Below are 24,942 nucleotides of genomic sequence, written 5' to 3'. Positions count from 1 at the left end.
TACCATATTGTTGTAAAAAACTTCTCAGGTTCACTTTGAAATCATCAGCTGCATTATTGGAAAATACAAAACATTTTAATTAATTTCCTCTCCATTCTCTTTACAAGTCTAACTGGTTAGGCTATACACAGCTATGAGGGCAATAATTGTGAAGTCCATTGTCACTTATGTGATCCTTTACCTTTCTGTGTCCTTTGCCCCACTACCTAATACGTTGGCTTCCCTGTCAGGACCTGACTGCCAATTTAGTAACATTTATGAAGTTTGTTTTTTTTTATTTTGAAATGTCAAGCACTTAGATAAATCTCTGCTGTTCTTCAGCATATGGTTCATCAAGAAATATTCAAATTAGCAATGATATTTTGTTGTTGCTATAAACCATTTAACTTCTGTTCCATTGTCATATGTCTAAGTCATGAATTCCTTGTTCAGTAAACCATGTGGAAATAATTGTTGCACTCCTTTAATAATTGCTCTCTTAATAATTGTTGCTCCCCTGAATAATAAGATGGTCATTTGGCCTCATAATCTTTATGATCTTGTACTTTTATCATTTACCTGCACTGCTTTTTTTTAAAGAAGCCTTTACACTTTATTCTGCAATTTTGTTTTACCTTATTCTAGCTCAATGCACCGCATAATGATTTGAATATACAAAACAGTATACAAGACGAGTATTTCACTGTATCTTGAAATATATCACAATAATATTACCAAAACCAAGACGAAGAAGGGCATGGTTTATTGCAGGGGTTTCTAAACTGGGGTCTGCAGGCCTCTTACTTAAAGGTATAGTTCCATGGCATAAAAAAGGTTGGGAATCACTGGTTTATTGGGTCTTTAGAAACTCCATTCAGAATAGACTTACTATTATGTCCATGAAATTGGCTATATAGTCTCTCCACCCCAACCGCAGTAGTATCTAAAGCAACATACTTGTAATTGAGGAGAAATACCACAAGGGTACCCGCACTGGCTGCCTATCAACTTTCAACATCATGACGGGCACCAGTTACCTGTGCCCTGCACTTACAGTGCAACTTCTTCCTGTATCTCCTGTCAATCAAATTCTATGTCTCCCAGATGATCTGAAGGTCATCGAGCTCCAGCTTACTAACGCACTAAGAACTTGCAGCTGGATACAGTTTTCACAGATGTGGTTGTTAGGGCTACTCAAGCCTCCATGTTTTTATCACATCCCACAAGAGCACTCCACTGCACTCAATGCTTTAACTGCAAAGGACGCCCACAAAAGAAGTTTACCAGAGATCTATCTTAGCCTCTGCCTCTCTTCACCAAAACATCGAGCCAAAGCACAACAGCTATTCCACTTAAACCTAACTTCTTTTCATTGGCTCTTGCCAAGTGCACAGTAACCCAAATAATGTCAAGCTCTGCAGAACTTCCTGATGTCCCATTCACTTTTTGAACATGGCGTGTTTACTATTTTCCAAATAAGTATCTCGCGATCTCAAGCTTGAGAGTTCTTTTCTCTTCATTTTTCACACCAGCCTCAGATTACACATCCATAATCATCATGCCAGCTCCAATACGATGCTACCACCAGTCACATCCTTCTTGCTTCTAACCTCACTCCAACCTTCCCAATTCACTGATCCAGTCATTACTCCTCATCCCCTAGTACTTTTCCTTGCAAATGTATATTTAATATTTGTACTTTCACCTCTTCCTTCCCTAGCATCCAAGGAATTAAATTGGTCCTTCCAGGTAAGGCAGGGGTTCACCTGTACTTCTTCGAACTTGGTCTATTCCATTTGATGTTTACAATATGGCATCCTTTACATCAGTGAAGCCAAGAACAGATTAGGGAATTGTTAAGGAGCACCTGTACTCCATCTACAATAATCACCCTACGTTTTTGGTTACGTCATTTTAATTATCTTTCCCACTTTCACAATGACATGTCCCCAACCTTCTCCATTGTTACAGAGAAGCCTAACACAAAGTTCAAAGTTATTACCAACCTATGTATATCATTATACAATCTTGAGATTCATCTTTCTGCCCTCACAAGACACAACAGAATTCACACACAAGACAACCACATATCTAACTTTCAAGAGGTCAAATCATGTAAACAGTTAAAAAAAACAGCACTTAGTTAAGTAAGCGCAACCAGGAGCCTGATGGCTGCAGAGCAACAACTGCTCCCGAACCTGGCAGTGTGGGACCCAAGACTTCTGCACCTCCTGCGCAATGGCAGCAGCGAAAAGAGAGCGAGATCAGTTAAATGCAGGTAGATGGCGATGAAAACCTTTTGTTTTCCACTCTCATCCACAACAATTTGAACACCTTGTACTCCACTTGGGTAGATCGTAACTAATGGAATGAACACTACACTTATCAACTTCACCTAACTCACACAACTAGTGTTCTCTCCCCCACACACTCATCCTAGTTTTCTTTTCCCAATATTCACCCTCTCATCCTCAATGTCAATGTTTCTACTTCGTTCTCAGTTCTGATGCAAAACAAACTTACAACTTCTGACTCCTCAGATACTGCTTGACCTACTCAATCTTCCAAAATTAATTTTTCTGTCACAGCTTCCAGCATCTACATTATCATTAGAAATATAAACTCACCAGCTATTGGATCCATAGCTTCCCTATTGCTTGGAGAATATGAACTTTGTGAGGATGAAAGTCCGCCAGTGGAATTGCTAGTAAAGTGCATGTTTGACCTACGAGCACGTGGTCCTCCAAGGCCTCGGCCAGGATGAAACATCCTACGTACATGTCGAACACCACTGGATTCATCATAAATAGTCATTAAGGAAATGTAACAGGTGGTAAGAAAATTACCAACGAATTAAAATTCTTGAATACTTGTTTATTATACCTTTTTGCTATAACAGGTAAGGTAATAAAAACTTATCTTTATGGAATTCATAAATATTACCAAACAATCTATGATACAGAAAAATTTGCTCTCACAGAATTAGTGAAAAAAAATGCACAGAAAACTGAACTAGTTTACCGTGGACAATAATCACAGGCTGAGGATTCACAAACAAGTGGCTACTTAAGGGATTAGCTTTAGAAAATGACAAGACAATCTCTTCCATTGATATTTGTACAATACTTCATTAAACAATGCATCGTGCATTACTAGTTCAGAAAAAAAAAACACAAGCCTTTCTCTTTGGATTACAATGCAATCAGAGTCTCCTGCCAATGGAGCAAACACCTGAGGGTGGATTACTGTTGAAACAATAACTTCTCACAGGATACATCTTAATTTATAATGAGGGATTCAGTGAAGTTCTGCAAACAATATCAATATAGGCTTTTTTCTAACCCTTCCATAATGCAGAGGTACTCTGTATTTTCTATGATGAGCACCTGCCACTTATTCAAGTGATAGACGATGCAGAGAAAGCACTTGTGCTGGTAGACATTTTAGTATGCTCAGCTACTCTGCAATAGAAAGAAGGGGGAGAGGAGAAGAGAACAGTGGTGAAGGGGCTGTGGATGGGATGCCAACCAAGCCAGTTTTCTCCTGGGAACTGAGCTTTTCCAGCACTCCAAGAGCCACAAACACACTGGCAAAGATATGTTATCACATTCCTGGTTTGTGTCATACAGGTAAGGAAAGAAACAGCGAAGGAAGAAGTTGGTCATCAAGATGCTCTTTTAACAATGAACAAACAGAAAATACAATGCATCTTATAAATAATTAAGGTTAAGACTAAAAATTGGTTCATACTTAATAAAAATATACAAATGTGAATTCTGGCAAGATTATTTCTAATCATAGTGCACTATCTTGGTGGCTTATTGTAGCACCTCCACTTTAAATATACCCAATGATCTGACCTCCTCAGTTGCCTGTGGCAATAATTTCAATAGATTCACCACCTTCTGACTAAAGCAATTCCTCCTCATTTCTGTTCTAAATGAACCTCACTATTCTGAGGTTGTGCCATCTGGTCCTAGACTTTCCCACTATAGGCAACATCCACTCTTTCCAGGCCTTTCAATATTCATTGGGTTTCCATGAGATCCCTATTCATTCTACCGAACTCCAGCAAGTACCAGCCCAGAGATGTCAAACATTTCTCATAATTTCACCCTTTCATTCCTGGAATAATTCTCTTTAACATCCTCCAGATCCTCTCAAATGCCAGCACATCTTTTCTTAGATAAGCAGCTCACAATACTCTACATTGGTCTGATCAATGCCTTATAAAGCCTCAGCATTACATCCTTGCTTTTATATTCCAGCCCTCTCAAAATGAATGCTATCATCATATTTGTCTTCTTTACTAGCAAATCGACCTGCAAGTTAATCTTTAGGGAATCCGGCACAAGGACTCCTTTGCAATTCTGAATTTTCTCCCTCTTTAGAAAGCAGTCTGCATCTTTATTCCTTCTAGCCACGTTTCATATGCCACATCTTTGCCCAAACTCTGTCAGCAGGCTCCCTGCTTCTCAACACAAGCCCCTTCACCAGTCTTCGTATCGTTCGCAAACTTGGCCACAACATCTTTGACATGTAATGTGAAAAGAAGCAGTCCCAACACTGACCCTTGCAAAACACTGCTAGTCATTGGCACCCAACCACAAAAAGCCCCCTTTATTCTCACACTTACATCTGTTTTCTGCCCGTCATCCAATCTTCTATCCATGCTAGTATCTTCCTTGTAATACCATGGGCTCTTACTCTGTTTAGCAGCCTTACATGGGGCATCTTGTCAAAGGCCTTTTGAAAATCCAAATAAACAACATCCACTGACTCCTTTTTCTATCCTGCCTGTTATTATGTGAAAGAATTCCAACAGATTTGTCAGGCAAGATTTCCCTTGAAGCCATGCTGACTTTGGCCTATTTAACATGTGCCTCCAAGTTCCCCAAAACCTCATTCTCAATAATGGACTCCAACATCTTCCCAACTACTGAAGTCAGGCTAACTGGTCTAAACCTTCCTTTCTTTGCCTCTCTCAAAGGGTGAAGTAACATTTGCAATTTTCCAGTCTTCCAGAATCAAGTGATTATTGAAAGAATGCTACTACAGTCTTATCCGCGGGTTCCGCATGCATGGATTCAACCAACCACGGATGGGGAAAACCCGGAAGTTCTCTCTCCAGCACTTGTTGTTTGAGCATGTACAGACTTCCTTTCTTGTCATTATTCCCTAAACAATACAGTATAACAACTATTTACATTGTATATAGGTGCTACAAGTAATCTAGATGGTGGCACAATGGCATCAGCGCCGGACTCCGGAGTGAAGACTCCCAAGTTCAAATCCAAGTCGGGCCACCCCCAAGCATGCTTTCCATCCATGCCGGGTTGAGTGTCGAACTAGCCACTCAGCCTCATAAAAAAAATACCAGGGTCAAGTCAGGAATGTTCATATCGTGACCTGGTTAATCCGAAAAGGAGACCAGTCCTGACACCACGTGCCAGACAAGAATGGCTGACTGTCTAGTGTGACACTTTAAAAAAAAGTAATCTAGAGATAAATTAAAGTACAGGTACAGGCAGTCTTTAAGTCAGATTTATACTTAAGTCGGAACAGGTACATCCAGTATTATTTAGCGTCAGTTAGTCAAATGTTTTTCTTAGTACAGGTATATAGTATATATTTTACCTTTCTATGCATATAAAACACTTAAGAAACGTATGTATTTCAATAATTAAACCACAGCATTGCTTTGTAATAATTGTAGTTTTCATCGGGGCAGGGCCTTTCACATGCTCCATTATTCTCACTTCATCCTTTAAAATATTGTTCTGATCGTTGACTGACTGTAGCCTAACGCTTTTCCAATGACCAATGGCATTTCACCTTTCCGATCACTTTATTATTTCCACTTTTATTTTCAATCGTGATCGTTTTCTGTCAACTGAACAGAAACACTGGATTCAGCAGCAGTCATGTGCGGCGAGTCTGAGCTCCTCTGGGTCCTAAAGTCCACCCGCACTGTGACAGGTTAAATAAGGTTCAGAGCTCCCCGGGTCCTAAAGTCCACCCGCACTGAGACATGTTAAATAAGGGGCTGGAGCATCCGCGTTTTTTGGTATCCGCGGGGGTCCCGGAACCAATCCCCCGCGGATAAGGAGGGCCGACTATAATCTCCACAGTCTCTTCAGCTACTTTTTTTCAGAACTCTCGGGTGTAATCCATCTGGTCCATATGACTTGCCTAACTTCAGGCTTTTCAACTTTCCAAACACTTTCTGGAGGCAACTACACTCACTTCTGGCCCATAACAATCAAATTTCTTGCATACTGCTGGTGTCTTCCACAGTGAAGGCTGACACAAAATGGTAAAATTCATCTGCCATTTTTTGTCCCCCATTTCTATCTCTGCAGTATCATTTTCCATCAGCCCAATATCCACTCTCACCTGTCTCACTTCTGGCATCCTCTTATATTATTGACCAGCTTACCTTCATATTTCCTCTAAGTTTTACTTTTTTTAAAAAAAAGTTGCCTTCTGGTGCTTTTTAAAAACTTCCCAATCCTTTAACTTCCCACTAAGTTTTGCAATATTATATGCTCACTCTTTTGTTTTTATGCTGTCTTTGACTTCCCTTGTCTGCCACAGTTGCCACATCCTTCCTTTAGAATACTTGTTTCCTACAACATTTCATAGGAATCAATTAGAGTCGGGTTTAATATCACTGGCATATGCCATGAAATATATTGTTCTGCAGCAGCAGTACATTGCAATACATGATAAAAACCACAAATCACAATAACATACATATTAAAATTAAATTAGTGCAAAAAGAGAGTAAGAAAAAGAGAAAGTGAGGTAACGTAGATGGGCTCACTGCCCACTCTGATATCCAACGGCAGTGGGAAAGAAGCTGTTCCTAAAATAAGTCATGTGTCTTCAAGCTCCTGTATCTCATCCTTCTTGGAAGTAGTGAGAAGAGGGCATGTCCTGGGTGATGGTGGTCCTTAATAATGGTAGCCATTATTTTGAGGGATCACCTTTTCAAGGTGTTCTTGATGCTGGGCAGTCTGATGCCCATACCAGAGCTGGCTGAGTCTGCAAAGATCTGCAGCTTTTCTGATCCTGTACAGTGGCTCCTCCATACCAGATGGTAACGTACCCAGAGTGCTCTCCACATAAATCTGTAGACATTTGCAAGTCTTTGGTGACATAACAAGTCTCCTCAAACTCCCAATGAAATACAGTTTCTGTTGTACCTTCTTCATAATTGCATAAGTTGGACCCAGGATAGATCTTCAGAGATGTTGACATCCAGGAATCTGAAACCCTTCACCCTTTCCCCTGATGAGGACTGGTGCATGTTCCCTTGACTTCCTCTTCCCGAAGTCCACAAGCATTTTCTTGACTTTACTGACGTTGAGAGCAAGGTGTTGTTGTGACACCACTCAACCAGCTCATCTATCTCACTCCTGTACGTCTCCTTGTCACCAGAAATTCTGCCGACAGTAGTTCAGTCATGGGCAAATTTATAGAAGGCATTTGAGCTGTACCTAGCCACACAGTCATAGTTGTAGAGAGCAGAGCAGTAGGCTAAGCACACATCCTTGAGTTACGCCAGTGTCGATTGTCAGCGAGGAGGAGATGTTACTTCCAATCTACGCTGACTCTGATCTCTCAATAAGGAAGTCAAAGATCGAATAGCAGAGGGAGGCAAAGAGGCTCAGGTTTTGGAGTTTGTTGATTAGTACTGAGGGTATGATGTCGTTGAAAACTAAGCTGTAACTAATAAGCAACAGCCTGATGGAGGTATACTGTATAGATGTGAGTGCAACTGGGCAATAGCTGTTGAAGCAGTTCACTGTACTCTTCTTGGGCACTGGTATTATTCTCTCCCTTTTAAAGCAGGTAGGAACCTAAGACTGCAGCAGTAAGAGATGGAAGAATGTCCTTGAATATTTCTACCAGTTAATTGGCACAAGCTTCCCTACCAGATACACCATCAGGACCTGGTTTAACCTCATGAAAGGTGTTCAGACACCAGCCTCTGAAACAGAGATTACAGGGTCACCAGATGATGCAGGAATTCGCACAGGTATATTTTATTTTCCATTTCAATGTGTGCATAAAAGTTGTTCAGCATATTTGGGAGTGAAGTACCATAGCCATGCATGATGTTAGGTTTTGCCTTGGAAGAAATAATACCTTGCAACCTCCGCCAAAGCTAATGCGCATGCAATTTTGTCTCTAACTTCAACCAGAAATGGTTTTCTGCTCTTAAAATAGCTTTTCATAGGTTGTACTTGAGCTTCTTGCTTAGATCCGGATCACTACTCTTGAATGCCACAGATCTAGCCGTCAGCAATCTACAAATCTCTTTGTTTATCCACTGCTTTTGGTTTGGGTATGTTCTCAAAGACACTCTCAAATCGATACAGGTCTTGATGATGTCGGTGACAACTGTGGCTTAGATTTGAAGATGAATCATGAAGTATCATCTAGTCCACTGATTCAAAGCAGTCCTATAAGCGCTCCTCCACCTCCCTTCTTGGTCCTCACCACTGGTGCTACAGTCTTTAGTCTCTGCCTATATACTGAAAGTAGAAGTACAGCCAGGTGATCGGGTGAAGTGCTGTAGTAAACAAATTGCACACAAACTTCCACAGAGCATAAGAAATAAGAGAAGCTACCTGCCTTCTGATTACATCAACATTTATCAAGGCATGACCAACCTTCTACCTTGGTGTCATTTTCCAGCACTATTTTCATTTCCTTGATATTCGTAAGATTCAAAAATCTATTAACTTTTGCTTTGAATGGACTAAACAAACTCCCCAGCCCTTGAGCTAGAGAATTCTAAAGGTTCACCACTTACTCAGTGAAGAATTTTCTTCCAATCATAAAGACCCTTACCCCTTATTTTGAAATGGCATACCCTGGGAATCTGGGAATAGATTTCACTGAAAAATACCCAGATTCCTTTGAACAATGGTATCTCCTTTCATTCTTTTAAACTCCACGGAACAAAGTTACAACATACTCAATTTTTCTTCATACAGCAAACTTACCATTACTTGGACCAGACCAATAAATCTTCCCTGCACTCCATGTAGGACAAGGACATGCTTTCTGCCCTAGAGATTAAAATAGGTCGCGGCCTTATTTCTAGTGGTGACGAGACAGCCTACATTGGAGAGGTTAACAACCTGACAGCGGTATCAAGATAACAGCCTCACCCTTAATGCACAAAAAACAAAACAGCTGATCATGGATTACAGGAGGAACGGAGACAGGCTCGATCCTGATCAACATCAATGGGACTGCAGTTGAGAGGGTGAGTAGTTTCAAATTCCTCAGAATACACTTCACCAAAGATCTCACCTGGACTGTACATACCAGCTATGTGGTTAAAAAATACACACCAGCATCTCTTCCACCTTAGGCAACTGAAGAGGTTCAGCATAAGCCCCCGAATCCTCAAGACCTTCCACAGGGGCAGCATTGGCTGTATCACCTGGTATGGGAACTGCATACAACCTTGATCACTGGGCACTGCAGTGAGTGCTACAGACAGCCCAGTGCATCTGTGGATGTGAACTTCCCTCCATTGAAGACATTTACAGCAGCAGGTGCATAAAGAAGGCCTGGGAAATCATCGGGGACACCAGTCACCCCAACCATAAATTGTTTCAGCTGCTTCTGTCTGGCAAACGGTACAGCAGCATTTAAGCCAGGACCAACAGTCCACGGGACAGCTTCTTTCTACAAGCCATTGGACTTGTAAGTTCACACGTCTGGACATTGTGAAGTCATAACGCTAAGATTTTTACTCACTCACATTGTGGGACAGATGTAAGATTTAAATAAATAAGTGTAATCTGGCTGTTTTACCTTGACTTCATTATACTGCAAAAAGATGCCTTAATCCTGTATTCACATCCGACATGTTAACCTTCAATGACTTGCACACAAGTACACTTGGGTTCCTTTGAACATCAACAATACCCGATTATTCAACATCTAACAAATACTCTAATTTTCTGTAACATTTTCCAGAATGGGTGACCACATGCTTTTCCAACAAATTTGATCTGCATGATCCTAACCACCCATTTTGTTCCCTGAAAGCCCCTCTAATCATGCTTAGTCTCAATGGTTTAGTACCATTGGCACACAAGAAAATGTTAGTTCTCTAGCCAAATCACTGACCTAGATCATGAATAACAGGGACCAAGAACCAATCCTTGGGAGTACTTGAGTAGTTACAGTTTGCTAACCTGAGAAAGGATCTATTTATCCAAATTCATTTTTTTTTTTCGTTAATAAACAAATGCTAAAACATATCAGCCTGTTTCCCAGATGTTCTAAAGCTACTGATTAACCACATGTGCAAGTAATCTTATCAAAAGCCCACTGGAAGATTAAATACCTTCAATGGTTTCCCCTTCATCTGCTTTGCCATATAAGACATGTGCCGGTGATATTAAACCTGATTCTGTTAGTCATGTCCTCAAACTGAAACAAATTAGTCAAACATTTTCCTTTTATAAACTGTTGCTCAATTCTATAATCCTTTCAAGAGTCACATTACTATATCTTTCACTAGATTCCAGCATCTTCCCTGCCACTGATGTTGCATTAACAAATCAGTATGTTATTGGTCTTTCTCTCTCCCTTTTCTTAAATAACAGTCATATTGCTATCCTCTCAACTACAGGAATAATTCTAGAATTTGCAGGACATTAGATAATGACCACTAAAGTACCCATTATTTCTAAAACTAGCTCATTCAAAATTCTGGAGATCATCAAGGCCACTGGATGTACTAATTTTCCAGCTATTGCAACTAATACATAGTTGCTTACTCACACTAGGCCTTCCTTTAGGTGCTACTTCTGGCATGTTTTGTGTACATCTTTCCATAAAGAAAGACAAAGTAATTGTTCAATTTTTTTGCCATTTCTTTATCCCCAAAATGAAATATTTCCATCTTGATCTGCAAAGGGAAAATGTCTGCTCCCTGGGTTTCTTTTTACTTAAAGGTCTTCCTGTCCAAAACTACATTCTCACCAGTCCACTCGTATTCTATTTTGCCTTTATTTTAAATCACTTTCTTGATCTTGTTCGGTCAAATTCTAAAACACTCCCAAATTTTAAGCTTACTGTTATTCCTGTCGAATTTGTAAGCCTCTTTGATTCTGTGTGTCATGTCTGTGATAGATTTGAGATAATTGCATCAATGCCCTTGAACAGCCCAGAGACTTTTGCCATTCAATTGTGCTCAAGGAATGATTTTCACTGTCTTTGACAGATTGGAAAAATAGTTATGCAAACCAGAAAAGTAATATAATTTGGACTATACGCCTGATTCAATATATGGGCATGCATATCTCAATAGAAGGTAAACACCAAAGTGACAATTCAGAATTCAGTATTAATTTAAGTTTGGTCAATCTTTAGATCATAAGATATAGGAGCAGAATTAAGTCACTGGGCCCATCGAGTCTTCTCTGCCATTCCATCATGGCTGATTTATTATCCCTCTCAACCCCATTCTCCAGCCTTCTCCCAATTTTTCTTTGATGCCCTGACTGATCAAGAACCTATCAACTCCGCCTTAGATACACCCAATGACCTGGCCTCCACAGCCGAATGTGGAAACAAATTACACAGATTCACTACCCCCTTGCTAAAGAAATCCATCATCTCTGTTCTAAATGGACATCCATCTAGTCCGAGACTGTGTTTTCTGGTCCTAGATTCATCAGCTATTAGGAAATATCCTCCCCACATCCACTCTATCAAGACTTTTCAATATTCAAATAGGTTTCAATGACATCCTCTCCCCACCCCATTCTTCTGAACTCTAGCTAGTACAGGTCCAAAACCATCAAATGTTCCATCAGTACCACCCATTAGCCCTTTCATTCCCAGAATTATTCTTTAGTGTGAAGATGATTAACAATTATTCATACATCTCATGAATGGTCAGAAGTGTTCTGGTTCAAGGCACAAAAACAGCCATACTGTTCATGTTCCATTCCAAACTTTATATGTTAACCCTCAATGGAAGTTTGTTACCTGAAATCCTACAGCTACTCAGCCATAGCCATAACCCTCCCCCCCAGTTCCATTGTACTTTCTACTAAGAAAATCTTAACTCTTTTCCATAGATGCTACCTGGCCTGTTGAGTTCCTCCAGCATTTTAAGTGTGTTGTTTGATTTCTCGTTAGTAAAATCTTAATTTAGGTCTGTCAATTCTAGAATCAACTTTATCTGCTTTTTGTTTACTTGAGCAGGACCATACACAATCCACTACATCCAAAATTCTACTGCCAATTTAGATTCTGAGATCCATACCCCTGTCACTAGTTTTGTCAGCTTCACAAGCTTCCTCATTAGATTCAACACGACAAACTTAAATTATCTTATACAGCCAGTTATATAAGGACGTGATTCTAAAGCCAATGTAATAATGCCAACACTTTCTTCAATAAAAAGTGATGTAATACAAAAATTCAACACCTCACAATGGCACGAGCAAACTACAGTCAACACAAATTCTATTGAATTTCCTTCTTTATTATGTTGCTTTACAGCCTTGTTGAGAAAGTAAACCTTAAAAGTTTCCATTTGTAAACCTTTGTTTGTGGCTAATGGAAAATTTTATGCACCTGTTTACAATGAATTTTATACACAAAAAAGGATATTAAATCTCTAGGAGCCCTGTGTTCAAGTGTAAGATGAGCTGCAAAGTCGTCTGTGACATGATTAGGATCCCCTCCAGGTAATGCTGCACAGATTGGACAAACCTGCAAAACATTAAAAGAAAGCTTAACAATCACTTCTAATTGTTCAAAGAAGTGCAAGAAATTAAGTTTTACATTTGTATCTTCTGTCTACTTCCTAATTCTGGAGAAGGGTCTTCAACTAAAAACAATAACTTTTGTTTCTCTTCCACAGAAATGGTCTAAATTGCCCCATTTCTAGTGTTCCCTATTTGAATTTTAGATTTGCATAATTTTTTTTGATTTTTCATTGAAGTCCACAATTATATTGCCTTTCTCCCTCTCTTATAGCACCAATCATAATTATCATTCACTACACAGGATGATTTATGGCCTATCAGCCTGACCTTTTTTCCTATAGACGTTGACGAGCTTGTTGCATTTTGTTTAATCTATACACATCAATGGAAGAAATTGGAATGTTTACTCATCCTTTCCAAGAAAGAGCAAACATTATCAATTACCCATGGACAAAGGACAATATGGCAAATCTTGGGCAAATGTATTAATGCCACTTTAGTTCTAATTGGTAGATATATCACAACAATACAACAAACTGAGAGTGATTGCTTTAAAATTATGTACAACTATTCAGTCACAAATTTGCTGAACTGGTCTCTGAACTTCAAATACTCCAATGTATCAAGGAGGGGGAATGTTACCTGGATCTATTTCAGAAAGCAGTTACACCCATTACTTATTTAGAGAATAACAACGGGTGTGTTCTGTGATCAGGGGCAAGAGGGTATGACTGTAAGCGAGGCAAGTTTGGGGATCAAAGACAGTATGTTGGAGGAGCCTCAGGCCTTGAACTTGTCTAACGGGTCTGAGACTGTTGCTCCCTTCGCAGATGGGAGTGGGGCACATAGGAAGTATTGAGAGTCCTGAAATTTGTGTTCCCTACCTGGGTTTGGGACATCTCACCTGACCTACAAAGACATCTGGTGTGGGAGGGCTAAGATCCAATCATCATGGCCCATGTAGGTACAATTGAAGTAGAAAGAACAAGGAAAGAGGTTCTACTGTGGGAATTTGAACAGCTAGAAACAACATTAAAACACAGAACCAAAAGCTAGTAATCTCTGGATTGCTAGAAGGTTCAACAATTTGGAAAAGTACGGATAAAGTGCAGGAGAGATTACTAAAATCTAGATAATAAATACCAAGAAAGTTTAGAAAGGAAACAACTTTGAGCAGGATGGTAAATACAGGACTGAAATAGTATAATTTAATGCACACTGTATACAAAATAAGGTAGAAGGGCAGGTGTGAAGTTGTGGGCATCACAAGAGTCATGATTGGAAGATCACAGCTGGGAGCTAAACATCCAAGGATACATCTCCTATTGAAAAGACAGTCAGATGGCCAGAGGAGGTGGGGTGGGCTTTGTTAGTTAAAAAATAAAATCATATCCTAGGATCAAAATATGTAGAATCCTTGTGGGAAGGGTTAAGAAAATGCATGGGTAAAAGACCCTGACAGGACACTGAATAGTAACTAGGATGCAGGACTCGAATTACAATAGGAGGGTAAAAAGGCATGGCTTTTTAGAACAACTTGTGGTCAAGCCCACTTGCAAAAAGGCAATTCTGGATTTGGTGATGTGTAATGAACCAGATTTGATTAGGGAGCTTGAGGTAGAGGAACCCTCAGAAGACAGCAACCATAATATAATTCACCCTTTTGTTTGAGAGGGAGAAACTAAAATCAGATCTATCGGTATCACATTGAGTAAAGGGGTACCTATAGAGGCACAAGAGGAGTTGGCCACAGTTGGTTGGAAGGGGACACTAGCAGGGATGATGGTAGAGCAGTAATGGCTGGAGTGTCTGGGAATAATTTAGAAAACAAAGTAAAGCTCACCCCTAAGAAGCAGCCTTCTAAAGACAGGATGATGCAACCATGGCTGACTGGGAAGTCAAAAGCAGCATAACAATAAAAGAGGAAGCATACAATGTACCAAAATATAATACCAAGCTGGAGAATTGGGAAACTTTAAAAAAACAGAAGAACAGATGAAATAGGAAATTATGCTAGTCAATAGTACACAAGAGGATACCAAAAGAGGCAGCAGTAGAATTACATGCTGGAAAATGATGCTGGGGAGGTGGTAAAAGGAACAAAAAAAATGGTGGATGAACCAAGTATTTTATGTCAGTCTTCACTATAGAAAATAACAGCAACATGCCAGAAATTTGAGTGTCAGAGGGCAAAAGTGAGGGTAGTCATTATTACTAAGGAGAAGGTGCTTGGGAAGCTTAAAGGCCTAAAGGGAGATAAAACAGCAGGACCAGGTGGACTGCACTCCAGGGTTCTGAAAGAGGTACTTGAAGAGACTGTGGAGGCATCAGTAGTGATCTTTCAGAAATGCCGGATTCTGAAATGGTTTTGCAGGACTTGAACATCGTAAATGTTACTCTATAAGTCTGTGGTGGTCAGTGCTATCATGTTTGCTGTTGTGTGCTGGGGCAGCAGGCTGAGGGTAGCAGACACCAAGAGAACCAACAAACTCATTCGTAAGGCCAGTGATGTTGTGGGGGTGAAACTAGACTCTCTCACGGTGGTGTCTGAAAAGAGGATGCTGTCCAAGTTGCATGCCATCTTGGACAATGTCTCCCATCCACTCCATAATGTACTGGTTAGGCACAGGAATACGTTCAGCCAGAGACCCATTCCACCGAGATGCAACACTGAGCGTCACAGGAAATCATTCCTGTGGCCATCAGACTTTACAACTCCTCCCTCGGAGTATCAGACACCCTGAGCCAATAGGCTGGTCCTGGACTTATTTCCACTTGGAATAATTTACTTACTATTATTTAATTACTTATGGTTTTATATTGCTATATTTCTACACTATTCTTGGTTGATGCAACTGTAACGAAACCCAATTTCCCTGGGGATCAATAAAGTATGTGTGTCTGTCTTTAAGAAGTGAGGGAGAAGAAGACAGGAAATTCTAGGCTAGTTAGCTTTACTTCAACGGTTGGCAAGACTGGTTTAGAGTCCAATAAAATAGGCCAAAGTTAGCATGGAAAATCTTGCCTGACAAATCTACTGGAATTCTATGAGGAAGTTACAGGCAGGATAGACAAAGGGGAGTTAGCAGACATTGTTCACTTGGATTTTCAAAAGGTACTTGACAAGATGCCACACAGAAAGGTGCTAAACATGACAGGCAAGATGCTAACATGGACAGATTAGCTGACTGGCAGAAGTCAAAGTTTGGGAATAAGGGGGTTACTTTCTAGTTGGCCGCCAGTAGCTAATGGTGATCTACAAGGGCCAGTGTTGGGTCCATTACCTTTTCACACTGTAAGTGACTGTATTAATGATTTTGTGACCAAGTTTGCAGATGATAAAGATAGATGGAGAGGCAGGTAATGATAATGATGCATGGAGTCTGCTGAAGGACCTGAATAGTTTAGGAGAATGGGCAAAAAAATGGCAGATGGAAAACAGCATAAGGAAATGTATGGTAATGTACATTGTTAGAAGAAATAAAGACTTACATTATTTTATAAAATGAGAGCGAATTCAGAAATCAGAGGGCACAGGGACTTAGGAGTTCTAGTGCAGGATTTCCTAAAGGTTAACTTGGAGATTCATTTGGTAGTAGGGAAGGCAAATGCAATGTTAGCATTCGTTTTTAGAGGACTAGAATATAAAAGCAAGGATGTAATGCTGAGGTGTTTATAAGGCATCGGTCAGACCACACTTGAAGTATTGTGAGCAGTTTTGGGTCCTTATTTAAGAATGTGTCTAGAGGAAATTGAAAAGAATAATTGTGGGTATGAAAGGGTTAAATGTGAAAAAAAACCCACATTTGATGGCTCTAGGCCTGTAATCACTGGAGTTGTGCAAAATATGGATCTCTCATTGAAACCTATTAAATATTGAAAAGCCTGAATTGAATGGACATGCAGAGGATGTTTCCAATAGTAGGAGAGTCAAGGACCAGAGGGCACAGCCCCAAAATAGAAGCATGTCCTTTACAACAGAGATGAGGAGAAATTTCTTTAGCCAGAGAATGGTGAAGCTGTGGAATTCATTTCCACAGATGGCTGTGGAGGCCAAATCATTGAGTGTATTTAAACTGAAGGTTGATAGGTTCTGAATTAGTAAAGGTATCAAAGGTTAAAGGGAAAAGGCAGAAAATTGTGGCTGAGAGGGAAAATAAATCTTTTGTTGAGGCCCTATGCTCCATAAGAAGCGAAAAGGATTAAGAAGAATGATCAAAAAGTAAATGTATACAAGTAAAGCAATATTGCCCTCAATTGATCGTCTACAGCAGGCATGGGCAAACCATGGCCTGCGGGCCATATGCGGCCCGTTAAGCTTTTTAATCCGGCCCGCAGAACTTGATGAAATTATATTAATAAACCTTGTTAATGGTTTTTCCCCGCAATTCTGGCATTTTCCCAATAGATGACACACTCTATATACATTTGTGGCGACCCATTTCCTGGCACATCCTAACCAGCTCACAATTAGCCAGCGTTCTGGCTACGGGGATTTGCGAGCACAGAGCTGTGGAGCCTCTGCGCAGGTGGGGCAGGTTGAGGGAGGCTTAAAAGTGAGGCTGGGGATTTCCAATAAAGTTTTTTTCTTCGACTGCAGTTACCGAGTCCATGTCGTAATTTTAGCGCTGCATGTAGCACACCGCTACACATTGACCTTTGTTGAGGTGCAGCGTATTACTCCACATTTACGCTTTACTCTTTGTTCGGCTCAACCTATTTGTGTGAACAGGCGTTCAGCGTCATGAACATCAACAAAGCCAGCCACAATTCCAAGTTAACTGACCAACACCTCAGATCCATCCTGAGAATCGCCACAACAAAACTAAATCCAGACTTTGATGTGCTGGCTAAAAAGGGAGACCAACAACACTGTTCCCACTGAAATTAAAAGTAAGTTTCTTCATTGTGTTATGTAAAAAATGCATTTGAAAATATTTTTTTCAATAAGCCTTACATGTTACATGCCATTTCTGTTAAGTGATGGACATGAGTAGTGCGCAGGTGCATGTACGTTCTCAAAATAAAAAATGCGCTCCAGATCAAATAATGCGCTCCGCATACTGGCGCGCTGTCACTGTTCTGTCCTTGTGCGGGTCGTTGTTGAGTTTTGGCACAGGGGACAATTGAATAAGAAGGAGCAGGACAAGTAGACCTGCATCTCCTACCGTCTTTGAAATAAAGACAGTCAGGAGGAGAGGGATGATGATAATATCTTGAAGGATAACAGAATTTTCAGTGCTTTAAAATAATAACTGTTACTATTAAAAAAAGCTGTATTTTATTCATTTAATTTTCAGTGTTTTAAAAGTCATTTCAATAAATTGCTAAATACCATGGGACTTCAAAGACAGATATTTTGTTGTAATGCATTTGTTCATTTTCAATTGAAATTAAAGCACATGTTTTCTAAATATCCCATGATATTTTATTTTCTCTTATGAGGTGTATTACCAAAACACTCTGTCCATCTGCTCCTGGCCCGGCCCCCCTGTCAAATTTTAGAACCCTTTGTGGCCCACAAGTCAAAAAGTTTGCCCACCCCGGTCTACAGTGAGGTCAAACTCTATCTGACAAATGTTACTTTAGATGGTAATTTATTTCGCCATGATACCTGTGTACTCATAGATGAATTAAAAACTGCCTATGTTGCTTCCTAATGTAAAATCACATTTCACCCATGACATATACAGACATACATCAACAGAGAGCAAAGAATCTTGAGTGCAAACGTATATGACAAACAACCTTGGAAGCTGCTAAAAAAGAAATCTAATAATCAAAACATGAAGAACACTGCCTTCAAAAACTACTTTTCACCTAAGAGCTCGACATGTGAATATTCACTCTCTAAAAACTAGAATATTTGCAACACTATTCAGAGGCTAACATCAGATTTTAAAAGTGTCATAATACAAGTTCAAGTGATATCAAGGCTTGATTTGATTTGTCTGCCATATTAAGCTTGTATCAGTGTACTCAAGCTCGAAAGATTTTAAGCAAGGCTGTCAGTCATGGTCACTCTGAGCAACTTCTGAAAATGGATACTGGGGAATGGTAAATAATGCTCAGCTGTAATGTGCTCTTTCCATCCTCAGAGAAAAAACTCTAAGACTTCATAGCTTTAACACTGACAGACAAGTGCATGAAAAATGAGAAGGGCTGTATAGTCACACAGCTAGTTGAGCTGCCTGTTTACAGTGCCTGGGACACTTGGTTCAATTCCAAGCTCAGCTACTGTCTGCAATATAGTTGCACGTTCTCCATGATCACCAGGGTTTCATCCAGGTTCTTCGGCTTCCTCACACATTTCTAAAATGAGTGTGGATAGGTTAATTAGCCACTTCAAATTGCCATTAACTGTATGTAGATGAATGGTAGAATATGGGGAAATTGATGGAAATGTGAAGAGAATTTAAAAATGGGATAAGCTGGCTGATGGTCAGTATGGACACGATTAACCAAAGGGCCTGTTTCTGTGCTTCATCTTTCATGACTCTACAATATGAAAATACACCCGAAAATAGAGTAAAGAATTTTCAAGGATAAAACAGCAAATAACTGAGAAAAAAGATCAAACATTGTTTTTCCTTTAAAGATATGGGTTCGACTTTTGGACAACAAATTTCCAAATACCTTAATAGCACCATCCTACTTAACCTCATTAATCATTAACCTCTTCTACCATTAGTAACTTAACTCCCAACCATATAATGTTTGCTCTATCATGTTTTGGAGAAACTGATGTATTTTTGATGTTGATTAACATATGAAGAATGTGATAGAATACTTTTCATCTGTCTGGACAACTCACAAGAAACTCAACACCATCCAGGACAAACAGTCTGCGGACTGGCATCCCTCTCATTCACTTTAACACTCTCAAATGCAAGATTCTGTAGATATTGGAAATCTAGTGCAACACATACAAATGCTGGAGGAACTCAGCAGGTCAGGCAGTATCTATGGAAATTCTGACTAATCTGGGATCAAGTAATGGGAGAGACAGTTAGAGCAGTGGTGTACTCCGTATGCAGTATGTGGGAGGTCAGGGTCAACACAATTGTCCTTGATGACCACACCTACAAAAGGTGCATCCAGCTGCAGCTCCTATCAGACCGAGTCTGATAGGAGATTGGAGCAGGAGCTGGATGAACTACGGATCATTCAGGAGGCAGAGATAGATAAGAGTTATCGGGAGGTAGTCACACCGAAAAGACAGGAGGTAGACAAATGGGTGACAGTCAAGAGAGGCAGGGGGAGCAGACAGAGAGAGCAGAGCACTCCTGTGGCCGTTCCCATCAACAATAAGTATACCGTTTTGGATTCTGTTGGTGGGGATGACCTACCAGGAACAAGTTGCAGTGGTCCTGTCTCTGGCACTGAGGTTGGACCCTCGACTAGGAAGGGGAGGAGGGAAGAGAAGAGAGCGGTAGTGATAGGGGATTCTATAGTCAGGGGGGCAGATAGGAGATCTTGTGGGGAAGATCGGGAGTCACGGATGGTATGTTGCTTCCCTGGTGCCAGGGTCCGGGACATCTCAGATCAGGTGCAAGTTATTCTCAAGAGGGAGGGCAAGAACCCAGATGTTGTGGTCCATGTAGGGACCAAGGACGTGGGTAGGATGAGTGAGGGGGTCCTGTGTAGTGAGTTCAGGGAGTCTGGTGTGAAGCTGAAGGGCAGGACCCCCAAGGTAACAATCTCAGGATTGCTACCTGTGCCACGTGCAAGTGAGGCAAGGAACAGAAGGATTATACAGATTAATACGTGGCTGAGAGGATGGTGCAGGAGGGAGGGCTTCAGGTTTTTAGATAATTGGGCTTTGTTCCAGGGAAGGTGGGATCTGTTCCGACAGGACGGTTTACACCTGAACTGGAGCGGTACTAACATCCTTGCAGGAAAGTTTGCTAGTGCTTCTCGGGGGGGGGTTTAAACTAAATTTGCAGGGGGCAGGGATCCAGAATGCGAGAGAGGATAGCGAGATGAAGAATAGAGGACAGGTGGGGACTACATGGTTCTGGAATATTAAGTGTGTAGTAGAGAAAGGTGAGGTGGAACAAGTGATAAGGAGGACACATGTACAGAGGGATGGTCTGACGGAACATGGAGTTAAATGTGCAGAAAGAATAAGTATATTTAGGAAGGACAACAAAATTCAAGGAGCGTATAGCCCGATGGGAGTTCAGGGAGCTGGGTTAAGCACAAAAGGCAGCGATTTAAACAGGAAGAGGAGAAATGGGCTAAAAATTCTATATCTGAATGCACGAAGTGTCAGAAATAAGGCGGATGAGCTTGAAGCTCAGGTGTGAATGGGTAACTATGATGTTGTTGGGATAACGGAGACATGGCTGCAGGGAGATCAGACCTGGGAAATGAACGTACAAGGGTATACATGCTATTGTAGGAACAGAAATGTGGGCGGGGGGGGGGGGGGGCCCTGTGAATGAGGAATGAGATTCAGTCCTTTGCAAGGGGGGGGGGGACATAGGATCAGGAGAAGTAGAGTCTATGTGGATAGAACTGAGGAACTGTAAGGGCAAAAAGACCCTAAAGGGTGTTGTCTACAGGCCACCAAACAGTAGCATGGATATTGGGTGCAAGTTGAATAGGGAGTTAACATTGGCATGTGGCAAAGGTAATGTCGCAGTAGTTATGGGGGATTTCAACATGCAAGTCAACTGGGAGAATCAGGTTGGTGCTGGACCCCAGGATAGGGAGTTTGTACACTGCCTATGGGATGCCTTCTTGGAACAGATTGCACGAGAGCCGACCAGGGACAAGGCTATTCTGGATTTAGTCTTGTGTAATAAACAAGATTTGAAAAGCGATCTTGAAGTAAAGGAGCCAGTAGGAGGTAGTGATCATAATATGATGTTTTTATCTGCAATTTGAGAAGGATAAGGGCAGATCGGAGGTGTCAGTGTTGCAGTTGAACAGGGGAAACTATGGAGCCATGAGGGAGGAGCTGGCCAAAGTTAACTGGACAGATATCCTAGCAGAAAAGACAGTGGAACAGCAATGGCAGGTATTCTTGGGAATAATGCACAAGGTGCAAAATCAGTTCATCCCACGGAGAAAGAAGGATTCAAAGGGGGGAAAAGGGGCCACAGTGGTTGACAAAGAAAGTCAGAAATTGCATACCATTAAAAAAAAGGAAGTATGACAGAGCTAAGGTGTGTGGGAGGACAGATGATTGGGAAATTTTTAAGGAACAACAGAACTTAACTAAAAAGGCAATACGGGGAGGAAAAAAATGAGGTACGAACACAAGTTAGCCAGGAATATAAAGGAGGATAGCAAAAGCTTTTTTTTTAGGTATGTGAAGAGAAAGAGGATAGTTAAGAACAATGTTGGGCCCTTGAAGAATGAATTGGGTGAAATTGTTATGGGAAACAGAGAAATGGCAAAAGAATTTAAAAAGTACTTTGGATCTGTCTTCACTAAGGAAGACACAAGCAATCTCCCAGATGTATGGATGGGCCAAGGACATAGGGTAACAGAGGAAATGAAACAGATTGACATTAGGAAGGAAACGGTGATGAATAGACTGATTTGACTGAAGGCTGACAAATCCCCAGGCCAGATGGTCTGCATCCTAGGGTATTATAGGAGGTAGCCCTGGAAATTGCAGATGCATTGGTAATCATTTTCCAATGTTCCTTAGATTCAGGCTCAGTTCCTGAGGATTGGAGAATGGAGAAATTTTAAGATTTCTTAAAATCCCACTTTTTAAGAGAGGGAGGGAGAAAACAGAGAACTATTGACCTGTCAGCCTAACATCAGTAGTGGGGAAGATGCTAGAGTCCATTATTAAAGATGAAATAGTGGCATATCTAGATAGCGGTGATAGGATTGGGCCAAGCAAGCATGGATTTACCAAGGGTAAATCATGCTTGACTAATCTGTTGGGAGTTTTTCGAGGATGTAACCAGGAAGTTAAGACAACGGAGATCCAGTGGATGTAGAGTACCTCGATTTTCAGAAGGCATTTGATAAGGTCCCATATAGAAGATTGGTAAGTAAAATCAGAACTCATGGCATTGGGGGGGAAGATATTGACATGGATAGAAAACTGGTTGGCAGATAGAAAGCAAAGGGCAACCGTGAATGGGTGTTTCTCGGAATGGCAGGTGGTTTACTAGTGGGGTGCCACAGGGTTTGGTATTGGGACCACAGCTGTTTACGATTTAGATGAAGGCATTGAGAATAACATCAGCAAGTTTGCTGATGATACTAAGCTGGGTGGCAGTGTGACATGTGATGAGGATGTTAGAGAATTCAGGGTGACTTGGATAGGCTGAGTGAGTGGGCAGATACTTGGCAGATGACGGTTAATGTGAATAAGTGTGAGGTTATCCACTTTGGGAGTAAGAACAGGAAGGCAGATTATTATCTGAATGGTGTAGAGTTAGGTAAGGGAGAAATACAAAGAGTTCTAGGAGTCCTTGTTCATCAGTCACTGAAGGTGAATGAGCAAGTGCAGCAGGCAGTGAAGAAGGCTAATGGAATGTTGGCCTTTGTTACACAGGGAATTGAGTACAAGAGCAAGGAAATCCTTTTGCATTTGAACAGGGCCCTGGTGAGACCGCACCTGGAGTATTGTGTACAGTTTTGGTCTCCAGGAAGGACATCCTGGCTGTAGAGGAAGTGCAGCATAGATTCACGAGGTTAATTCCTGGAATGTCTGGACTGTCTTACACAGAGAGGTTAGAGAGACTGGGCTTGTACACGCTGGAATTAAGGAGATTGAGAGGGGATCTGATTGCAACATATAAGATTAATAAGGGATTGGACAAGATAGAGGCAGGAAATATGTTCCAGATGCTGGGACAGTCCAGTACCAGAGAGCATGGTTTGAGAATAAGGGGTAGGTCATTTAGGACAGTTAAGGAAAAACTTCTTCTCCCAGAGAGTTGTGGGGGTCTGGAATGCACTGCCTCGGAAGGTAGTGGAGGCCAATTCTCTGGATGCTTTCAAGAAGGAGCTAGATAGGTATCTTATGGTTAGGGGAATCAAGGGATATGGGAACCGGGTATTGATAGTAAATGATCATCCATGATCTCAGAATGGCGTGCAGGCTCGAAGTGCCAAATGGTCTACTTCTGCACCTATTGCCTATTGTCTATTGAAATGAATGAGCAGAGACACTGCTGCCTGACATGCTGAGTTCCTCCAGCATCTTGTGTGTTACTTTAACACTCATTATCTCGACCACTGGTGCACAGTGACTGCAGTGGGAACCATCTATAAAATGCATTGTAGTTATTTACCCAGCCATTCCAAAAGCACTTCCCAAAACCACAACAGGCAAGGACAAGGATAGGAGGCACATGGAAATACTACAAGGGGATGTTGTTAAGTTGATGCAGAAGATCCTGAGAGGCAGGATTTATAAACATTTGGAGAGGCATAACATAATTCGGAATAGTCAACATGGCTTTGTCAAAGGCAGGTCGTGCCTTACAAGCCTGATTGAATTTTTTGAGGATGTGACTAAACACATTGATAAAGGAAGAGCAGTAGATGTAGTGTATATGGATGCATTTGATAAGGTACCCCATGCAAGGCTTATTGAACAAGTAAGGAGGCATGGGATCCAAGGGGACCTTGCTTTGTAGATCCAGAATGGGCTTGCCCACAGAAGGCAAAGAGTGGTTGTCGATGGCTCATATTCTTCATGGAGGTCGGTGACCAGTTGTGTGCCTCAGGGATCAGTTCTGGGACCCCTACTCTTTGTGATTTTTATAAATGACCTGGATGAAGAAGTGGAGGGACAGATTAGTAAATTTGCTCTTGACACAAAGGTTGGGGGCATTGTGGATAGTGTGGAGGGCTGTCAGAGGTTACAGCAGAATTTTGATAGGATGCAAAACAGGGTTGAGAAGTGGCAGATTGAGTTCAACCCAGATAAGTGTGAGGTGGTTCATTTTGGTAGGTCAAATATGATGGCAGAATATAGTATTAAAGAATGGTAAGACTCTTGGCAGAATGGAGGATTGGAGGGATCCATAGGACATTCAAAGCTGCTGCACCGGCTGACTGTGTGGTTAAGAAGGCATAATTCAAGAGCCGAGAGGTAAGGTTGCAGCTATATAGGACCCTGGTCAGACCCCACTTGGAGTACTGTGCTCAGTTCTGGTCACCTCACTACAGGAAGGATGTGGAAACCTTTGAAAGGGTGCAGAAGAGATTTACAAGGATGTTG

General features: G+C 41.1%; 1 protein-coding gene across 1 annotated transcript in view; it reads right to left on the bottom strand.

The window, feature by feature from the left end:
• The window catches only part of kcmf1 (potassium channel modulatory factor 1), a 132,318-nt gene that overhangs the window by 10,570 nt on the left and 96,806 nt on the right, over positions 1-24,942 (bottom strand). The window contains exons 4-5 of the mRNA XM_059970080.1: positions 12,640-12,741; positions 2,607-2,781 (exon numbers count right to left, since the gene is read on the bottom strand). Coding sequence (XP_059826063.1) covers positions 2,607-2,781; positions 12,640-12,741 — 277 coding nt within the window. The remainder of the gene's footprint in view (positions 1-2,606; positions 2,782-12,639; positions 12,742-24,942) is intronic.

This window comes from Hypanus sabinus, chromosome 5 (genome assembly GCF_030144855.1).
Source record: "Hypanus sabinus isolate sHypSab1 chromosome 5, sHypSab1.hap1, whole genome shotgun sequence".
In the NCBI taxonomy this organism is placed as follows: domain Eukaryota; kingdom Metazoa; phylum Chordata; class Chondrichthyes; order Myliobatiformes; family Dasyatidae; genus Hypanus; species Hypanus sabinus.
This window is presented reverse-complemented; position numbering and strand designations above follow the sequence as displayed.